The sequence below is a fragment of the Kwoniella newhampshirensis genome, chromosome 5 (assembly GCF_039105145.1).
Source record: "Kwoniella newhampshirensis strain CBS 13917 chromosome 5, whole genome shotgun sequence".
In the NCBI taxonomy this organism is placed as follows: Eukaryota; Fungi; Basidiomycota; class Tremellomycetes; order Tremellales; family Cryptococcaceae; genus Kwoniella; species Kwoniella newhampshirensis.
In genome coordinates, this window is record NC_089959.1 from 143,726 (window position 1) to 158,057 (window position 14,332).

At 50.1% G+C, this 14,332-nt stretch overlaps 6 protein-coding genes across 6 annotated transcripts; 2 read left to right on the plus strand and 4 right to left on the minus strand.

The window, feature by feature from the left end:
- Window positions 1–73: 73 nt before the first annotated feature.
- On the minus strand, window positions 74–3,487 carry IAR55_002654 (uncharacterized protein; the record flags this gene model as incomplete). The annotated part of the gene is made up of 8 exons (XM_066945767.1): window positions 74–148; window positions 203–319; window positions 378–459; window positions 515–987; window positions 1,042–1,127; window positions 1,184–1,302; window positions 1,375–1,882; window positions 1,954–3,487. 8 exons carry the CDS (start codon window positions 3,485–3,487, stop codon window positions 74–76), a joined length of 2,994 nt encoding a protein of 997 aa, XP_066803268.1.
- Window positions 3,488–3,980: 493 nt separating this feature from the next.
- Window positions 3,981–4,809, minus strand: IAR55_002655 (uncharacterized protein; the record flags this gene model as incomplete). Its single annotated transcript, XM_066945768.1, has 4 exons — window positions 3,981–4,362; window positions 4,417–4,516; window positions 4,581–4,601; window positions 4,656–4,809. 4 exons carry the CDS (start codon window positions 4,807–4,809, stop codon window positions 3,981–3,983), a joined length of 657 nt encoding a protein of 218 aa, XP_066803269.1.
- Window positions 4,810–5,025: 216 nt separating this feature from the next.
- Window positions 5,026–6,417, plus strand: IAR55_002656 (uncharacterized protein; the record flags this gene model as incomplete). The annotated part of the gene is made up of 8 exons (XM_066945769.1): window positions 5,026–5,047; window positions 5,153–5,181; window positions 5,230–5,280; window positions 5,339–5,465; window positions 5,579–5,703; window positions 5,772–5,897; window positions 5,956–6,132; window positions 6,199–6,417. 8 exons carry the CDS (start codon window positions 5,026–5,028, stop codon window positions 6,415–6,417), a joined length of 876 nt encoding a protein of 291 aa, XP_066803270.1.
- Window positions 6,418–6,475: 58 nt separating this feature from the next.
- On the minus strand, window positions 6,476–8,104 carry IAR55_002657 (uncharacterized protein; the record flags this gene model as incomplete). The annotated part of the gene is made up of 8 exons (XM_066945770.1): window positions 6,476–6,615; window positions 6,669–6,744; window positions 6,812–6,910; window positions 6,980–7,113; window positions 7,186–7,410; window positions 7,490–7,606; window positions 7,711–7,861; window positions 8,030–8,104. 8 exons carry the CDS (start codon window positions 8,102–8,104, stop codon window positions 6,476–6,478), a joined length of 1,017 nt encoding a protein of 338 aa, XP_066803271.1.
- A 318-nt stretch (window positions 8,105–8,422) lies between these two features.
- IAR55_002658 (uncharacterized protein) lies at window positions 8,423–11,445 on the plus strand (the record flags this gene model as incomplete). Its single annotated transcript, XM_066945771.1, has 10 exons — window positions 8,423–8,654; window positions 8,729–8,794; window positions 8,853–9,196; window positions 9,262–9,315; window positions 9,368–9,445; window positions 9,501–9,516; window positions 9,572–9,697; window positions 9,759–9,877; window positions 9,935–11,165; window positions 11,231–11,445. 10 exons carry the CDS (start codon window positions 8,423–8,425, stop codon window positions 11,443–11,445), a joined length of 2,481 nt encoding a protein of 826 aa, XP_066803272.1.
- Window positions 11,446–11,683: 238 nt separating this feature from the next.
- IAR55_002659 (uncharacterized protein) lies at window positions 11,684–14,255 on the minus strand (the record flags this gene model as incomplete). The annotated part of the gene is made up of 2 exons (XM_066945772.1): window positions 11,684–14,043; window positions 14,129–14,255. 2 exons carry the CDS (start codon window positions 14,253–14,255, stop codon window positions 11,684–11,686), a joined length of 2,487 nt encoding a protein of 828 aa, XP_066803273.1.
- Window positions 14,256–14,332: the final 77 nt, after the last annotated feature.

The window sequence follows — 14,332 nt, forward strand, 5'->3', positions numbered from 1 at the left end:
ACAGTGTCCTTACGATTCACTAGAGGCACAGAGAAAAAGAGCATGCAAGAAGGGCCAAAAGACAGGCAGCTGATTAGAAAGCAAACAACGCGGCTCCTTTCTTCCTGCCAAACGCGTATACAAGCAGACCAGAACCGAATAGACCAACCTAAATCGGGTGTCAGTGGCAATCTCCTGCCGGAATAGATCAAGGGCCACTCACGGTGATACCAATGGCGACTTGTACCATCCGAAAACCGATGATCAAGCCTTGAGAGTAGGAGTCGCCATGATGAGGATTTTGCGTCATGGCGAGACCACCAGCCGCGGCGATACCAGACTACAGAGCAAAAGTTGTCAATATCCTGAACCAAGCAAAACATGATGGCGCTGCTTACGGGGACGAGGAACAGCACACCGGTCACCATGGAGGTGAAAGCTGTACCGCCGAAGACTCGCGAGTAAATATTACCGAGAATACTACGCAACCAAGTCAGTCTACATATACCTGATCACGGGCTATTGACCGACTCACCCAATCATGAAGGCTCCCAAGGCACTAACCACATCACTTCTATCAAAGATGTAGTGATTGCCCAAAACGTTGGTGAAGTACCCCACGCAACTGATCACGCACATCACCGGGAGTTGTCTACTCCTCAATGGCTGCATGTTCCACATACTCAACAAAACGCTGAAGAACGGGACGAAAGCGATCAGGTAGATCTGGGGCATTCCTTGTCGATACCATGGCCAAGAAGGATCTCTGACACAGATGATGGCACCTTGTTGTAAGTTTGAGGTAATTTGGTCGGTCGTAGCGTTGGAGAAAGTGAATGTTCCGTTGAATAGAGGTTGAGCTAGTCCGGTGGCACTTGTACCCTCAGGGTAGAAGGAGCCATGGACAGTGGAGTATGATTGAGCCGCGGCTAGTGCGGCCTGTGAAGCTCTACGAGCGGGTCGGTCGAGAACGTAGAAGAGATCTGATCCGATAGTGATGCCGAACCCCTGATGGGGTGTCAGCATGGTTTGAGACGTCAAACAACTCGGTACGGGACTCACAAGGAACAGAGAGTAGATGATTGCATAAACCATTCTGACAGAGCCAGAGACAATGTTCTTTGAAGCGAGTTCGAGTGATCCACATACTGCGATTTGGGTGCGGTCAGTACCACTGAGCAATTTTTTAAATTGTCGCACGCACAAATCGTATATCCAGGCAAGATCAACACTACACCTGCGGATGCTACCGCCTGGTAGCAGAAGATACCGGTAGTAGACAAACCTCTCGCCGTGAAGGAGATGACGGTGGCAATGGAGATTCTATCCACAGTCCTGTCAGCGATCTGGACATGTGATGCAGAAGTCGAAGGAGAAGCAAGGGCTTGTACTCACTCGAAAATGTTTGAGTACATCGCGTTCTTACTGGCCACATGCAATTGCATGAAACTCAACAAGATGCCCAGACAACCACTCGCACAGCCGTCGACGAAACTACCGCCGAATCCCACGGGTGCAATCAATCCCGAACACAGGAAAGCCAATATCATTCTTTGCCACAACTTGTATTCCATCGGGGCCTTGATCAAAGCTTGGATCTTCCTTGTTCCCTCCGCCGCATCCATTTCGTCGTGTACGACTGCCTTATAGATGTTGTGAACTTTGTGTAACTTGCCAAGTTCGAGTCCACCACTGGTCACCTTGACGAAATGGGTTTCGGAAGTTCGAGTATCCATATCTCCAAACGAGGCGATGACGATGGAGGGGAAATGGATGAATTGGGCGTCGATCTCGAGTACGAGAGAAGTGGCAGACAGTTGAGATTCGATTCGGTGAGAAGGTGCTCCGAATGTCATTAATGCCTTGGCGAGCTTGAGTACGAATTGTTGGCGAGTGAGGATGTCTACGCCGGTGTGCGTATCAGCTCATGTGCGCGTAGACATATCCTTCCCCTAAGGATCAATGCTGACTCACCCGCAACGTGTAACTGAATCGAAGCTCGTCTCTTTCGCCTACCATAGGGCCCCATCGAATCACCTGTTTCCGTCCTCATGAAAGGCAGATCACTCAGACTGTTCCTCCTACCCCTCTTTTTCTTCTGACCCGTGATCCGCGGATCATCCATGTCAAGCTCGTCTCCGCCATAGATAGTACTCGCGGTACTATCAAGTCTCCTGAGACCCAAGCTCTTCATCGTGGGTAACGTTCCGGGTCCTGCTGAGCTTGCTCCTGCTCCACTCTTCGACGACATGCGACGTCGCATAGTATTGGTTCGACCTGTCAACCTGAGGAGTTGGGAGAACACACCTCCTTTCACGTGATATGTCGACTCATCGTCGTCTTCTTCCACTTCACGGGTAGTTCGACGCCTCATACCTCCGCTATGAGGAGAGGGGATGTTGAGTTTCGAGGTGTCTGACAAGCTGCGTTGACGACGAGTCTGACGATTGTCCGGCGGATACTTCCCACAGCCACGTTTCTCATCGTAAAGCGTTTCGTCAGAATCACTCCTCTTCTCCGGATTTCCGTGTTTCCTATCGAGTTCCCGCTGTCGATCCCTATCTTGATCCCTCATATCTTGCCATTCTCGATCTTGCTCGCGTTCTCGATCCCTTTCTCGATCTCGGTCGTGTCCTCCATTCCGATTCCATTCTTCCTCTGATGGATAAGGTGGAGCGGGAGTCAACCTCCTTTCCCCCTCATACCTCTTGAATCCAGAGGAATACATGTCTGGTGTCGGGGCAGGTCTGGGAGACGGGACGTTTGGCGAACCGGTTGGGATTGAATATCTGTGCTGATCGAAGACCCGTCGAGGCGGAGTATGATTTAGAGCGGGAGCGGATGCTCGAGCACTTCGGTAAGGAGAAGGCGGATGATCAGTCTCAGCATAAGGCTGTTGTTGCCTGGGACTGGCATGCGCAGTGTTGGTGTTCGCGATGGAAGATCTCAGAACCGAAGGTGGCCTAGTATATGGGTTGCCAACAGAGGCATCATATGTTTGTTGAACAACCTGGGAGTTACGAGGCGAGATCGACTGAAATCGGTGATAGTCATCAACATCCTCTGCTGAGAGAAGAGTGTCCAGTGTCGGCCGATGTTGCGCACTACTCCATCGTCTGCTGCCGACTCTTACCGGAGAAGGAGTATACCCGTCACTTTGCGGTTGAGTCACCTCATACGACCTCTCTCCGGAATGGTGAAAAGTTATTTGCTCTCCCTCGCCATCAGCTACTGCACAATAATGACTCGCCGATTGAAGATGATTTTGGGCTTCGCCAAGATCTTGCGACTCGGACAGCTCGATCGGTTCCGCAGAGAAGGGATACGAGTTGCTATCATGATACTCATCATCTCGCTGTATAGATGAGCGAGCTGAGGCTGTTTGATCGTGATGCGGGAGGAAATCGGATGGGTCCGTATGGACCGGAGCAAGCTCCTCACGGGAGAAGCGAACTTTGGAGTCCTTGCGATCGCCAGGTTTGAGGACGGGTCGAGTTGGCTGCGACATGGTAAGGTGAGATGAGTTTCTGTTTAGCTTGTGATATGACGAGAGTTTCCAGATTAGGCGATCGCCTACGAAGGCAGATGGTACCGTGAGATCGTAAATTCGGTTTTGCTTAGACTTCGTCAGAAATGAGAACTGACAGAAGGAGGCATGTGTCAACGAGAGGGGAAGAGATAGCAATCCAATTAGTATCGCATGATAACAAGGAAAGCGGATTATCAACCGGCCTGGAATGACCAGCCCCATCGTTTCCGCTGATCGAGAATTGTTGTTGACGACCGGGTCAAACATATTGCTAGGCTTGTTTACTCAAAACGAAGGCTTACGAGGTGGCTTTGTTATTCTGTAGTTCTGAAAAACCGTTGAGGCTTGCATTGAGTCGACATCGATGTGCCTCGATTTTTCAGTGTCGAACGCCACGAATATCGATCATGCCACAGACTCCACATTCCGAGACTTGATCCATCTAATATTTCCAGAAGAGCCTCGCAAGGATCTAGGCTCCCTTGACATCGTATTTGAGCCCTTCTAGCAGAGCCATTTTCTCCTCGGTCCGCGCTTCACTTCTCTTCTGCATCTCCACTCCACCCGTCAGCAAAGCTGGCAATCCCCATCTCGCAATCTCGTTGAACTGCAATTCCGGCTCTCCAGCTTCGCCCTGAGCACGCTGATATCGTATGAAGATCGCACACACGGCGACGGTCAGTTGGATCGAGAAGAGGAGGAGATGATTGCCCTCTTTGTTGATGAATGGGTGAAGCTTCGAGTGGAGCCAGTGTGGCGTGAGAGAGAACGGCAGCAGGATCAGCTGGAAGAGAGCCAATATGCTGAAGATCGGGTTGGGAAAGTCGGAGTGTTGAGCTACTTGCATAGCGGCGCTGTGGTTGAATGAAATGAGCTCTACTTTGTATTGCATGAACGACTTAGCTCACATGAACATGCATGTTAAGACGCCCACATCCAGAGCAGTTTGCGCTTGTCGATTGTCACTTTCGTTCTTGCGCTTCAGGGCTGCAATCTGGGCATCTTGTTCTGGGACAGCCGCATCAGCGCAACCATTGTTGCTTGAGTACCTGAAACCAGCTAGGCGACTCACCTTGCTCATCCACTATCGCAGCTAAAGATTTGGCATCGTTCAATTTGGGCCTATGGCGGGGAAAGAAACACCTACCTGGACCGAGTGAGCTTTCATCTTCTGGCCTTGACCTCCTCTGCGCTGCTGTCCTCTGTCTCGCCGGTCGTGGCATGGTGGTCGTATTGTTATGCTGTGTAGAAGAGATGTTGAGCAGAAGGAATGGGATGCATTGCAGTATCTGAATACCCATATGGGAACCAAATATCCACCATGCGTCACCGGCGTATAGTGATAGGCGCGCTTCTGTAGTGGACTAGAGATAGGCACGCAATCACCGCTTAGTTGGCCCCCGCAAGTACAACGCGCGTTCGTTCATTTCATCGTCTGTTCAAGGGATGCTGAAAGGTGTCGTTCAGTCATCACACTCAGACCTTGATATACGACAACCTCGTCCCTAGCAATCAACATGTCGAGGTCATACGATCGAGGTGAGCCTTTCCCCTACTCGTGTTTGGAAACTCCGGGATGTTCTCCTCATTTAAGTATCCTACCGAGTTACTGCGATGACGATGAGCTGACCATTCCTCTTGTAGCTCTTACCGTTTTCTCACCTGATGGACATGTGAGCTCACCACACCCGAGGTCCTGATCTTGGCTGACCAATTCTCAGCTTTTCCAAGTGGAGTACGCTCTCGAAGCTGTCAGGAGAGGAACTTGCGCTGTGAGTTTAGCTTTCACGATGGTGCAGTTCGAGATCTAAGCTGATTACCTCTCTTTAGGTCGGTGTTCGAGGAAGCTCATGTGTCGTCCTTGGTGTCGAGAAGAAGTCGACTCTTCAACTTCAAGATCCTAGAACGGTCAGAAAAGTCGCCATGCTAGATGATCACGTCTGTGTCGCTTTTGCGGGTGGGTGGATTTTCTGTGCATCCAAAGAACCTAGACGTTCTAAGCCTGTCTGTCATACAGCTTGCATGGGTCTTCAGTACAGATCTGCGAGCATAAGCTGACGAGACGGACAGGTCTCACCGCCGATGGGAGAATTTTGATCGACAAAGCGAGAATCGAGTGCCAATCCCATCGATTGACAGTGGAAGATCCAGTCAGCATCGAATATATCACAAAGCATGTCGCAGGTATCCAACAGGTACATTGACTTACTTTTTGAGCTTGGCCAGTGCCTGCCATACTGATGTGTGTACTGTCGAACTGCAGAAATACACTCAATCAGGTGGTGTCCGACCTTTCGGAATTTCAACACTTATCGTCGGATTTGACCCCAACGACACGATACCTAGATTGTACCAGACCGAACCTAGTGGTATATACTCTGCTTGGAAGGTGAGTTGCCTGTGACCTTGCGTTAGTAGGCCAACAGCTGACATGATCACTGATTTAGGCCTGTGCGATCGGACGAGCGTCAAAGACTGTTCGAGAATTCTTAGAGAAGAACTACACCGAAGCACTTGCGCGGGACGATACTATCAAGCTCACCGTCAAGAGTCTGTTGGAGGTGGTTCAGACAGGAGCGAAGAACATTGAGATTTCAGTGATGGAGCGATATGGTGTGATAACAGTGAGTCATGCTGTTTGCTATCGGTATAACCACTTTCGTTGAGCCAAGCTGATTCACCCATCGTAGAACCTTGAACAAAGCGAGATTGAACGAATTGTTGCGGAGATCGATTCGGAGAAGGAAGCAGAGGCTGAACGTAAGCGACAACGACTCGCAGCCACTCAAGCGGGTCAAGCATCGATGGCTATGGGATCACAAGTCGCTTCCGGAACCCAGACTCCTGCACCATCCGGACCGAGGGAAGGTCACGCAACTGCTCCGGGCGGTGAAAGCGGAGTTCAATAGGCTTGAGCGCGAGCAAGGAAGATGAATGGGACACGAGCATGCATTATGAATGTAGATATCAAGATGGAGGGGGGTATGATGATAGTCTAGGGAGGGTGATATATGGTTTTCGAAGCCCGAGCGAAGCGATGAGGCCGGCAGGCATACAATAAACGGGATCGATGTCTTGCAGACCGGGATAGCCAAGTAACGACAAGCCTGGCAATAGGACGCATGAGTATTGCGCGTGACAGTACATCACGACGACTCACCAGCAACGCCGAAGACAGTGTGGAAGACATCTACCCAATCTCCTGGTCTGTCCGCGATCCCTCCGTCTTCCAGGTCCTGTTTCGGGTGCATCAGCAATTATCGCCTACCAAGCAGGCAACGATGCCGGGCAGAAATTGCTTACCTGAGCACCTAGAATGAAAGCGATCAACTTGTCTCTATCTATCCAGTGCAATCTTCCAATGATAGAAAGGGAAGCAGCACACCACCACGAATAGCATACCTTTGTGAAAGATTGTACCAGTCAGCTGCGGGGCAAATGATCAGATGGAGGGGACATGAATGGACATACGTCTTCCAGCTTTTCTGGTCTTCCATTCAGCCCGCCATTCGGTAATTGTCGTTCAGACAACCAGGCCCCCAGTAGATCTTTATCTATCAGATCTTCTCTGTCTAGTATTGACAGCGCAGCCGTGCACACCCAGACTTTGGTCAGAAGCAAGGCATGTCCACAAAATAAGCCTAGCGTCCATCTGGGAAACAGGGAGAAGGACCGACCTTGTCCCGAATGTGATTCTGCTCCTGGAGTCGTCCCAAATCCTCCATCGAAGTTCATACATCCTTTGATATTCTGCGTTATATTCTCCCTCGTCTCGGGAGATAAAGTGTCCAATTTGCCTAATAAAGCCAGGGATTGGAGGAGGATATATGAGAATCGAGTATCGGATTCACCCCATTGATCACCCGAGACGGCACCGTCGGGATTTATCAGTGAATGCAGAACTTTTTGTTGTTCGTGACCCATTATCAATATTGATCCGAATGGAGGTTAGAAGACGAGAAGGAAGAGAGTGATACGCACATTTTGTCACTCGCTCGATGTCTACACGGTCTAGAGCATCTTCGATGACCATGATTTGGATCGCTGACAATGTCGCTAAGATATGACCATCATGTCCCGGATGAGGACCGAACGTTCCTACGAATCACAAGGTGCACAGGTAAGCTCCAGTAAGCATTTGTAATCCTTCAAGGAGATTGCGATGGCAAACCCTGGAGGTGATTGGTGCAAGTTTTGCTCACCCGCCTCTTCGTCCCAGCATGATATAGTATATTCGATGACTCCTTCTCTATCGAGAGCGGAATGTTGACCCATTATGCACAAAGCCGTGAGACCCCAGTAGATCCCATTGAGTCGAAGGTGAGACGTGAGGTGGTATGCTAAGTCTTGTTTCTGTAGTTGAGAGGACGTCAGGTATACGTTATGGTGGAGGAAGAGCGAGAAGATGGAGCAGAGATGCGCACAGAGACGCTACACATGTACAGGGAAACAACCGACGATACAAACTCAAGCGAAGGAGTTCATCGCTCGAGCTAGGAAATGGTATGGAACAGGACATACCTTGTCGAGGTTTTGGATGTATTTTACATGCAGAGGGATATTCAGCTTAGGTACAACTGAAGATGAAGAGGCCATCTTGAGCAGTATGCGTGAACTTCCGATGCAGACCGATGCAAGGTGGGATGGGATGTCGAACGATGTATACACCCGAGAGAGGTTCGGTCTAGGTTGACGAGTGAAAGTGGAGGACATCCACTCTTCGAGCGGCGAATTCACAACAACACTATTCCTCCTTTTTTAACCATCCATCCACTCACTATTGCTTCAACGTGAATCACCACGCTGCTTGGTTGCTGATACTACCATCGCTCATGATCTTATATACTGCATTCATGTGAAGTCAGGTTCTCTTGCTCTCCAGTGTATACTCCGACCGACTCCCTGGCTATCGTCATGGCGCAGATCTCTCCTCTTTCCTTGCCCACTTCTACCACTCTTCGATCGTCCTTGATATTGCCTACATTACCCCAGATCCTCTCAGAGCTTGTTCAGAACTCTTTAGACGCTGGAGCCAGCAGGATAGACTGTTGTCTGGATCTTACGAAGCACGGAGAGAGTGTTCGAGTGGAGGATGATGGCTGTGGAATCAACGAAGAGGGACTGAAGAAGGTCGGCAAGCGGTTTCGTAGGTTCTTGGCCCTACTTTCATCACAAACGGATGAGGAGCAATGGAGTGTATGGTGCTGACTAGTAGGTCAGGTACGAGCAAGAGACTGAATGGGTCAGGGCTGGGACCAATTGGCTCATATGGCTTCAGAGGGGAAGGTAAGCTCTGGTCCCACTGTTTCCTGTCGGACATGTAGTTGAATCATCTCTCATACAGCTCTTGCTTCGATTGGGTCTATTGCTTTGCTTGATATTACTACTCGAGCTGCCTCTTCAAAATCTACTTATGTAAAGATCTTCAAATCGACCAAGGTACTAGTTCAAGGCCCGACCCTCAATCGACATATCCCGTCGGAGGGCGGGACAATCGTGGTTGTCCGAGATATCTTCCACAACATTCCCGTGCGAAGGGAAGAATTGGCGACCAGCAATAGTGCCATCATGATCATACAATGTAGGAAGGTACTGGAGAGGTTCTGTCTGGGGTGTCCAGGAGTCGATATCACTCTGTGGGAAGAAGGGAGATCCGATGGGACAAGAAAAGTCTTGGGGTTAGGCGAGGTGGGTCAAGCCACGTATGGCATTTCGGTATACACAACGACACTGAACAGATGGACTGTATACAGACGAAGAGTAGACTCGACGTCTTCCGAGCACTTTACGGCAATGCACTTGTACAGGTCAGCCTTGGGAGGAATGCTTCATATTCTTCCAGCTGATGAGAGTGCGTAGCGAGTCCAAAACATCCGTGTCTCATCGGGAAAGCGAAGAGTTGATGGCTTCATCAGTCTATACGGAGATGTAAGCAAGGTGAGCTGTCATTTTAACTCTTTACGGGTTATGATAACTCACAATCGTTCTACAGGCCCATCAACATCTCTGTAAGTTGAAGATTTCACTTGGCGGATAAAGCAACACTGAACTCAGTCTACTCAGATGTCAATAATTCCTCGATCGATCGCAGGGAGTTACATCTTGCTATAACCAAGAAATTTGCAGCAAGCAAGTTCGCTGCGCTTGTATCGTTTGGAGACCATGATGTTATTGACAATAGGAATTCTCGTGAGTATTCAGTCTGCAAGTCTGCAGCTTCGTCTCGTTGGGCCTGACGTCTTACTTGTAGGTACCCGACGTTCACCGAGGAGGTTGGAACGACACCCGATATATGTCTTGAATGTTACCTTGCCTGCTGGTGACGTTGATGCTGCATACGAACCTAGAAAACATCTACTTGGGTACAGGGTGAGCTGACTATCGCTTCGTGGGAGGATGCAGATGGAGCTCATATATCAATTACAGGCTCTCGATTCGGTGAAGGCACTTCTATTAGCAGTGGTGGATGAATATCTAAAGCGAAACGGCCTTGCTTCAATGCGAGCGGTTTCGCCTACACCAAGTCCTACCAAAATGTCACAGTCGGGTACAGCTGCAACATACCTGCCATCGCCACTTGCGACCCCCAGGACGCCTCAATTCTCCTTACGACCAAGGCCTGAACCTTCACCGCACCCATCCGCTCTTCAAAGTCCTGATACTCCCGGTGATATACTCTTTGGGGACCATGTGACCAGGGACACGCAGGCATCCGAAACCTCATCAACACAAGCGCAGTCGCAAAGTCAGTGCGACCAGCTCCCGGTTTCAAAGAGGCGTCGGCTGAATGGGGAGGGTTACGAAAAGCACCGAATCAACCTGAGACCCAGTCGAAATTACCGATGGATTGAGGATCTCAGAAGGAACGTGAACACAGGCGTCCTTCCAACTGTTGATAGTTCGACGCACCTTCATTTAACTCCAGATCCGGACATGGTCGACTGCGAGTGCGAAAGCTCCGTAAGACGTTTTGAGCCGACACGAGCGATCCTATTTAGAGAACCTATCAAAAGTACCCTGACCAACATACGATTCTCGGAAGAGTCATTGTCTCAAGCCAGAATTGTCGGTCAAGTGGACAAGAAATATGTCGCCACCATCCTTCGCACAACGGCAACCTCATCACCATCTATCGTACTCATAGATCAACACGCTGCCGATGAAAGAATAGCAATTGAGCGCATCCTGCGTCAGCTGTGCGATGGCTTCTCTTCTGATAACATGCCCACAACGTCGCTTGAAGGATCCGAGCCTATAATCGTCTTTACAAGGGCTGAGGCGGAACAGCTTTCACGGCCAGACGTATCACTGATTCTCGGACGATGGGGTATAGTTCTGAAACGACCTAAGATGGATACCGAAGGCGATTACGTGCAAGTCCAAGTCGACCGAGTCCCTTCTGTGCTTGCGGCACGGTTAGGAAACAAGGATGGGACAGAGATGACTCGATTGTTGAGAGGATATCTGCCTGTCCATGCCGAAAGGAGAGGTGAGGTCGATGCGATGATAGAAAAATTCGACAATTTCGAGTCTCACGAGGAAGGCAGGAGCGGTGGAGGAGGCGTTGTCGGTGAGGAAGGGATGAGAGACTGGCGAAGAGCAATGCGTTTCATGCCCAAAGAGATGCTCGAGCTTGCCAATTCTAAAGCGTGCAGAGGTGAGCCGCAGACTTCTGGTCCCCTTTTAGCCAAATTCGCACGGCTAACAGCTAGATCTTGTCAGGCGCGATCATGTTCGAAGATCGTCTGACGCCTGATCAGTGTTTTCGATTGGTTGATCAGCTGAGTGCGACCAGTTCTCCCTTTATCTGTGCACATGGACGACCTGTCTTGGCACCTCTGGTGGTCTTGACGGGCGAGGACAAGGAAGGAGTTAGGTCAGGCAAGAGGCAGATTGATTGGGGCAAATGGAAACAGCGAGCAGAGCTGGACGGATAAGGCGCCTTCACCCTAATTGGGTAAGAGGGTACGTTTGTGCATGGAAGATTGCATGCACGTTCCTACAGATCTGCGATTGCATATCAGATCTTGTCATTGTCGATGTTGTTGTATGCATTATTGTACAAAGCGCAATGTTGTGTTTGTATGTGTGGATATGGAATGATGCTCTGTGCCGCCTAGAACCCTACCATCTCAGACTGATGCTTTGTTCGACGCCGTCCTATCTCGGACTCGTTTATGCCTTGTTCAACTCCTCCCACACTTCCGGGCACCTATCTTTGACTCTTTGCCAAACTCCTTCCACCTCATCCCTCTTCCCCCTAGCCGACTCCTTCCTTCCAAACTTGATCAACAATCTGATCGTCTCCTTATCAGCCTTTGGACTATCCCCTTCTCCCACCCCCACTCCCACTCCCACTCCCACTCCCACTCCCACTCCCACTCTCACGCCCATCTGATCCAACACCACATCCGCTGCCTCTCCCAGCACCCCACATCGACAAAGACATTCTACCCAGGCATCCCAATGTCTTTTCTCCCAGACCAAACCCCATCTCCTGGCCCATGCCCAGACCTTCCTCCCTCTCGCCAGGGAATAACTCCATCCACAAGTATCCAAGATCACATTGATCCCCGCCGCATAGCTCTTCTTCACTGTGGAGAGAGGTTCTCTCGATCGACGTTGGATCAGTTCGTCCCATACTTCGAATGTCTCGGAATAGGCTCCGACGCGAGAATAGGCGTCCATCAAAGAGGTCAATAGTGGGATATCGGGATGTATCAGAGGTTCCAATTTGATGAGATTGTGTATATCTCGAATGGCTTGTGCTAAAGCATCGATATAATCTTCCGTACTTCGTGTGGTCGTAGACGGGTTTGTCGTTGCCGTCGTAGAGATCGCTCCGCCTCCCGATGAAGATGAACGTAATTTCCTTCTCAATTTCGTGGTGAGTGACCCATACTGCTTGAGCAAGGACGAGAGGACATGTGATCCCGGTGGGTATCCCGCCCGGTGCATATCTTTCATCATCGCCACGAACAATTCTGGTGGGGCAAAAGGCGAATGATCCCAACTAAGATTCAGGTACGAGGTCAAGATCGCATCGAAACCTCTCTCGTCGATCGTCGTCGGATTGAGAGCATAGAAATGAGCGTAGACGTTGAATGCAGAATGATGGTCGGGTGACGACCGCATGAGCAAGATCAAGAGCGAGGTGAGATTCGTTGATGTGAAATCGAGTGACTGTCTCCTCATATCGGATAACAGTCGGATGGCCGTAGTCACTGCTGGGGGTTGTGATCGTGCACAAGACACCAGAAGATACTGATAGACACTCGCGAACCGTTTGTTGTTCCTCTTCTGAAGGATCGAGGCCGAGTCATCCGAGAGCATATACTCGTCGTAGATCCTCATGGCGTCCTCGAGTCTTTGTTGTCCTCGTGAGTTGCACAACGGGATAATCAAGTTCTTCGCCAGCTCCGCACTGACTTCCAGTCCCCTCAGTCTCGTCTCTTCATACGCCTCCAAGGCGATATTAAGCGCATTGTGTTGCTTTACCTCATTGAGATAAGTCCAGATGACCTCGGCCCAAACATGCGATCCCGCTTCTGTCCCTCCCATCTTCTGGGCCGAATCTACCGCTGAAACGATTTCTTGAAAACCGACGGCGGACCTTGAGGAGATGGTCGATTTCAGTTGCTGAACTGCAAGGAAAGAAAGTGCTTTTTGAGGTGTATCGTATCCCGCATCTCTCGTCAACCGGATAGTCCTTTCCAAACTGTTTTGATCATGCTTGGCAATATCAAGCTCGACCATGGCGTTCCATACTCCGGGTGACGAGATCGCTTTCCCCTCCCATCCTTCGACGATCGTACTCGCTTTATCGAGATCGCCAAGAGAGAGATGAATTCGCATCAATTCTGCTTGAGTTGACCAATCCAGTTGGATCCGATCGTTTTCAATCTCCTCTAGCAACGACTGTAGACGGGTAGAAAGGATGGACCTGTCGCGACGATACTGAAGGAGATTCCAGATGAGCAGCGAATATTCTTCGGATGAGAGTGGACCAGTTGCTCGGAGGTGCGAGACGATCTGATCTATTAGAGATGGGTCGTGTTCAACGGCTGAACGAAGGATCGATCGCCACTCCTTCTGGTCCAGCTCCATCGTCTGTGCGAGGTCAAGTGCTTCCCCCGGCAGCGAGGCGTTGATCAAGCCATCAAACATCGCTTTCTGAGCTCCGTTCTCCACCTCATATCCGAACCTTCTAGGGATATCGTCATGGATCCTTCGAAGAAATCCTAAAGCGTTTGGAGAACCGATTTTTGACAATAATTGTAGAGCTTTCAATAAGTGCCGCGAAGTGAGAAGGTCGGAAGGGGCATCATGATCGAGGATCATAGAGTATGTTGTCTCGAGCCGTTGCACATCCTCGTCAGAGAGAGAGGTCGAAGAAGTGAGAGAGAGGAATTCGTCGGCTGCAAAGGTGGAAGATGGTGGTTGAACCGGTTTGCGAACACGAGAGAAGAACGATGTTAGAGGAGAAAGAAGGGATGTAGTGGAGTTGTGTCGGTTTTGGAGGTGGTGCTGTCTTGCTATATCACCAAACGCAATAAACCAAATCTGTCAGTGAATCGCTGAACACCCGAGTTATGGCTTTATGGCTGGGAACCGACTTACGGCTATGAAGTGACGAGCCGACCGCTGTCAGCGGGATTATCGACCCGAGACGAGCTCTCTGGAGAGCTATGTATGCATTCCGACGTGGGATCAAGCTCGCTGGGTTGCAGCGTGCGCGGTATGGCATCTGTTTTGGTGAGGAGAATAGACCCAAGGAGACGGCCGCAATATGTCCAGAAGATATGTCGAGCCTTTTGATCGTCT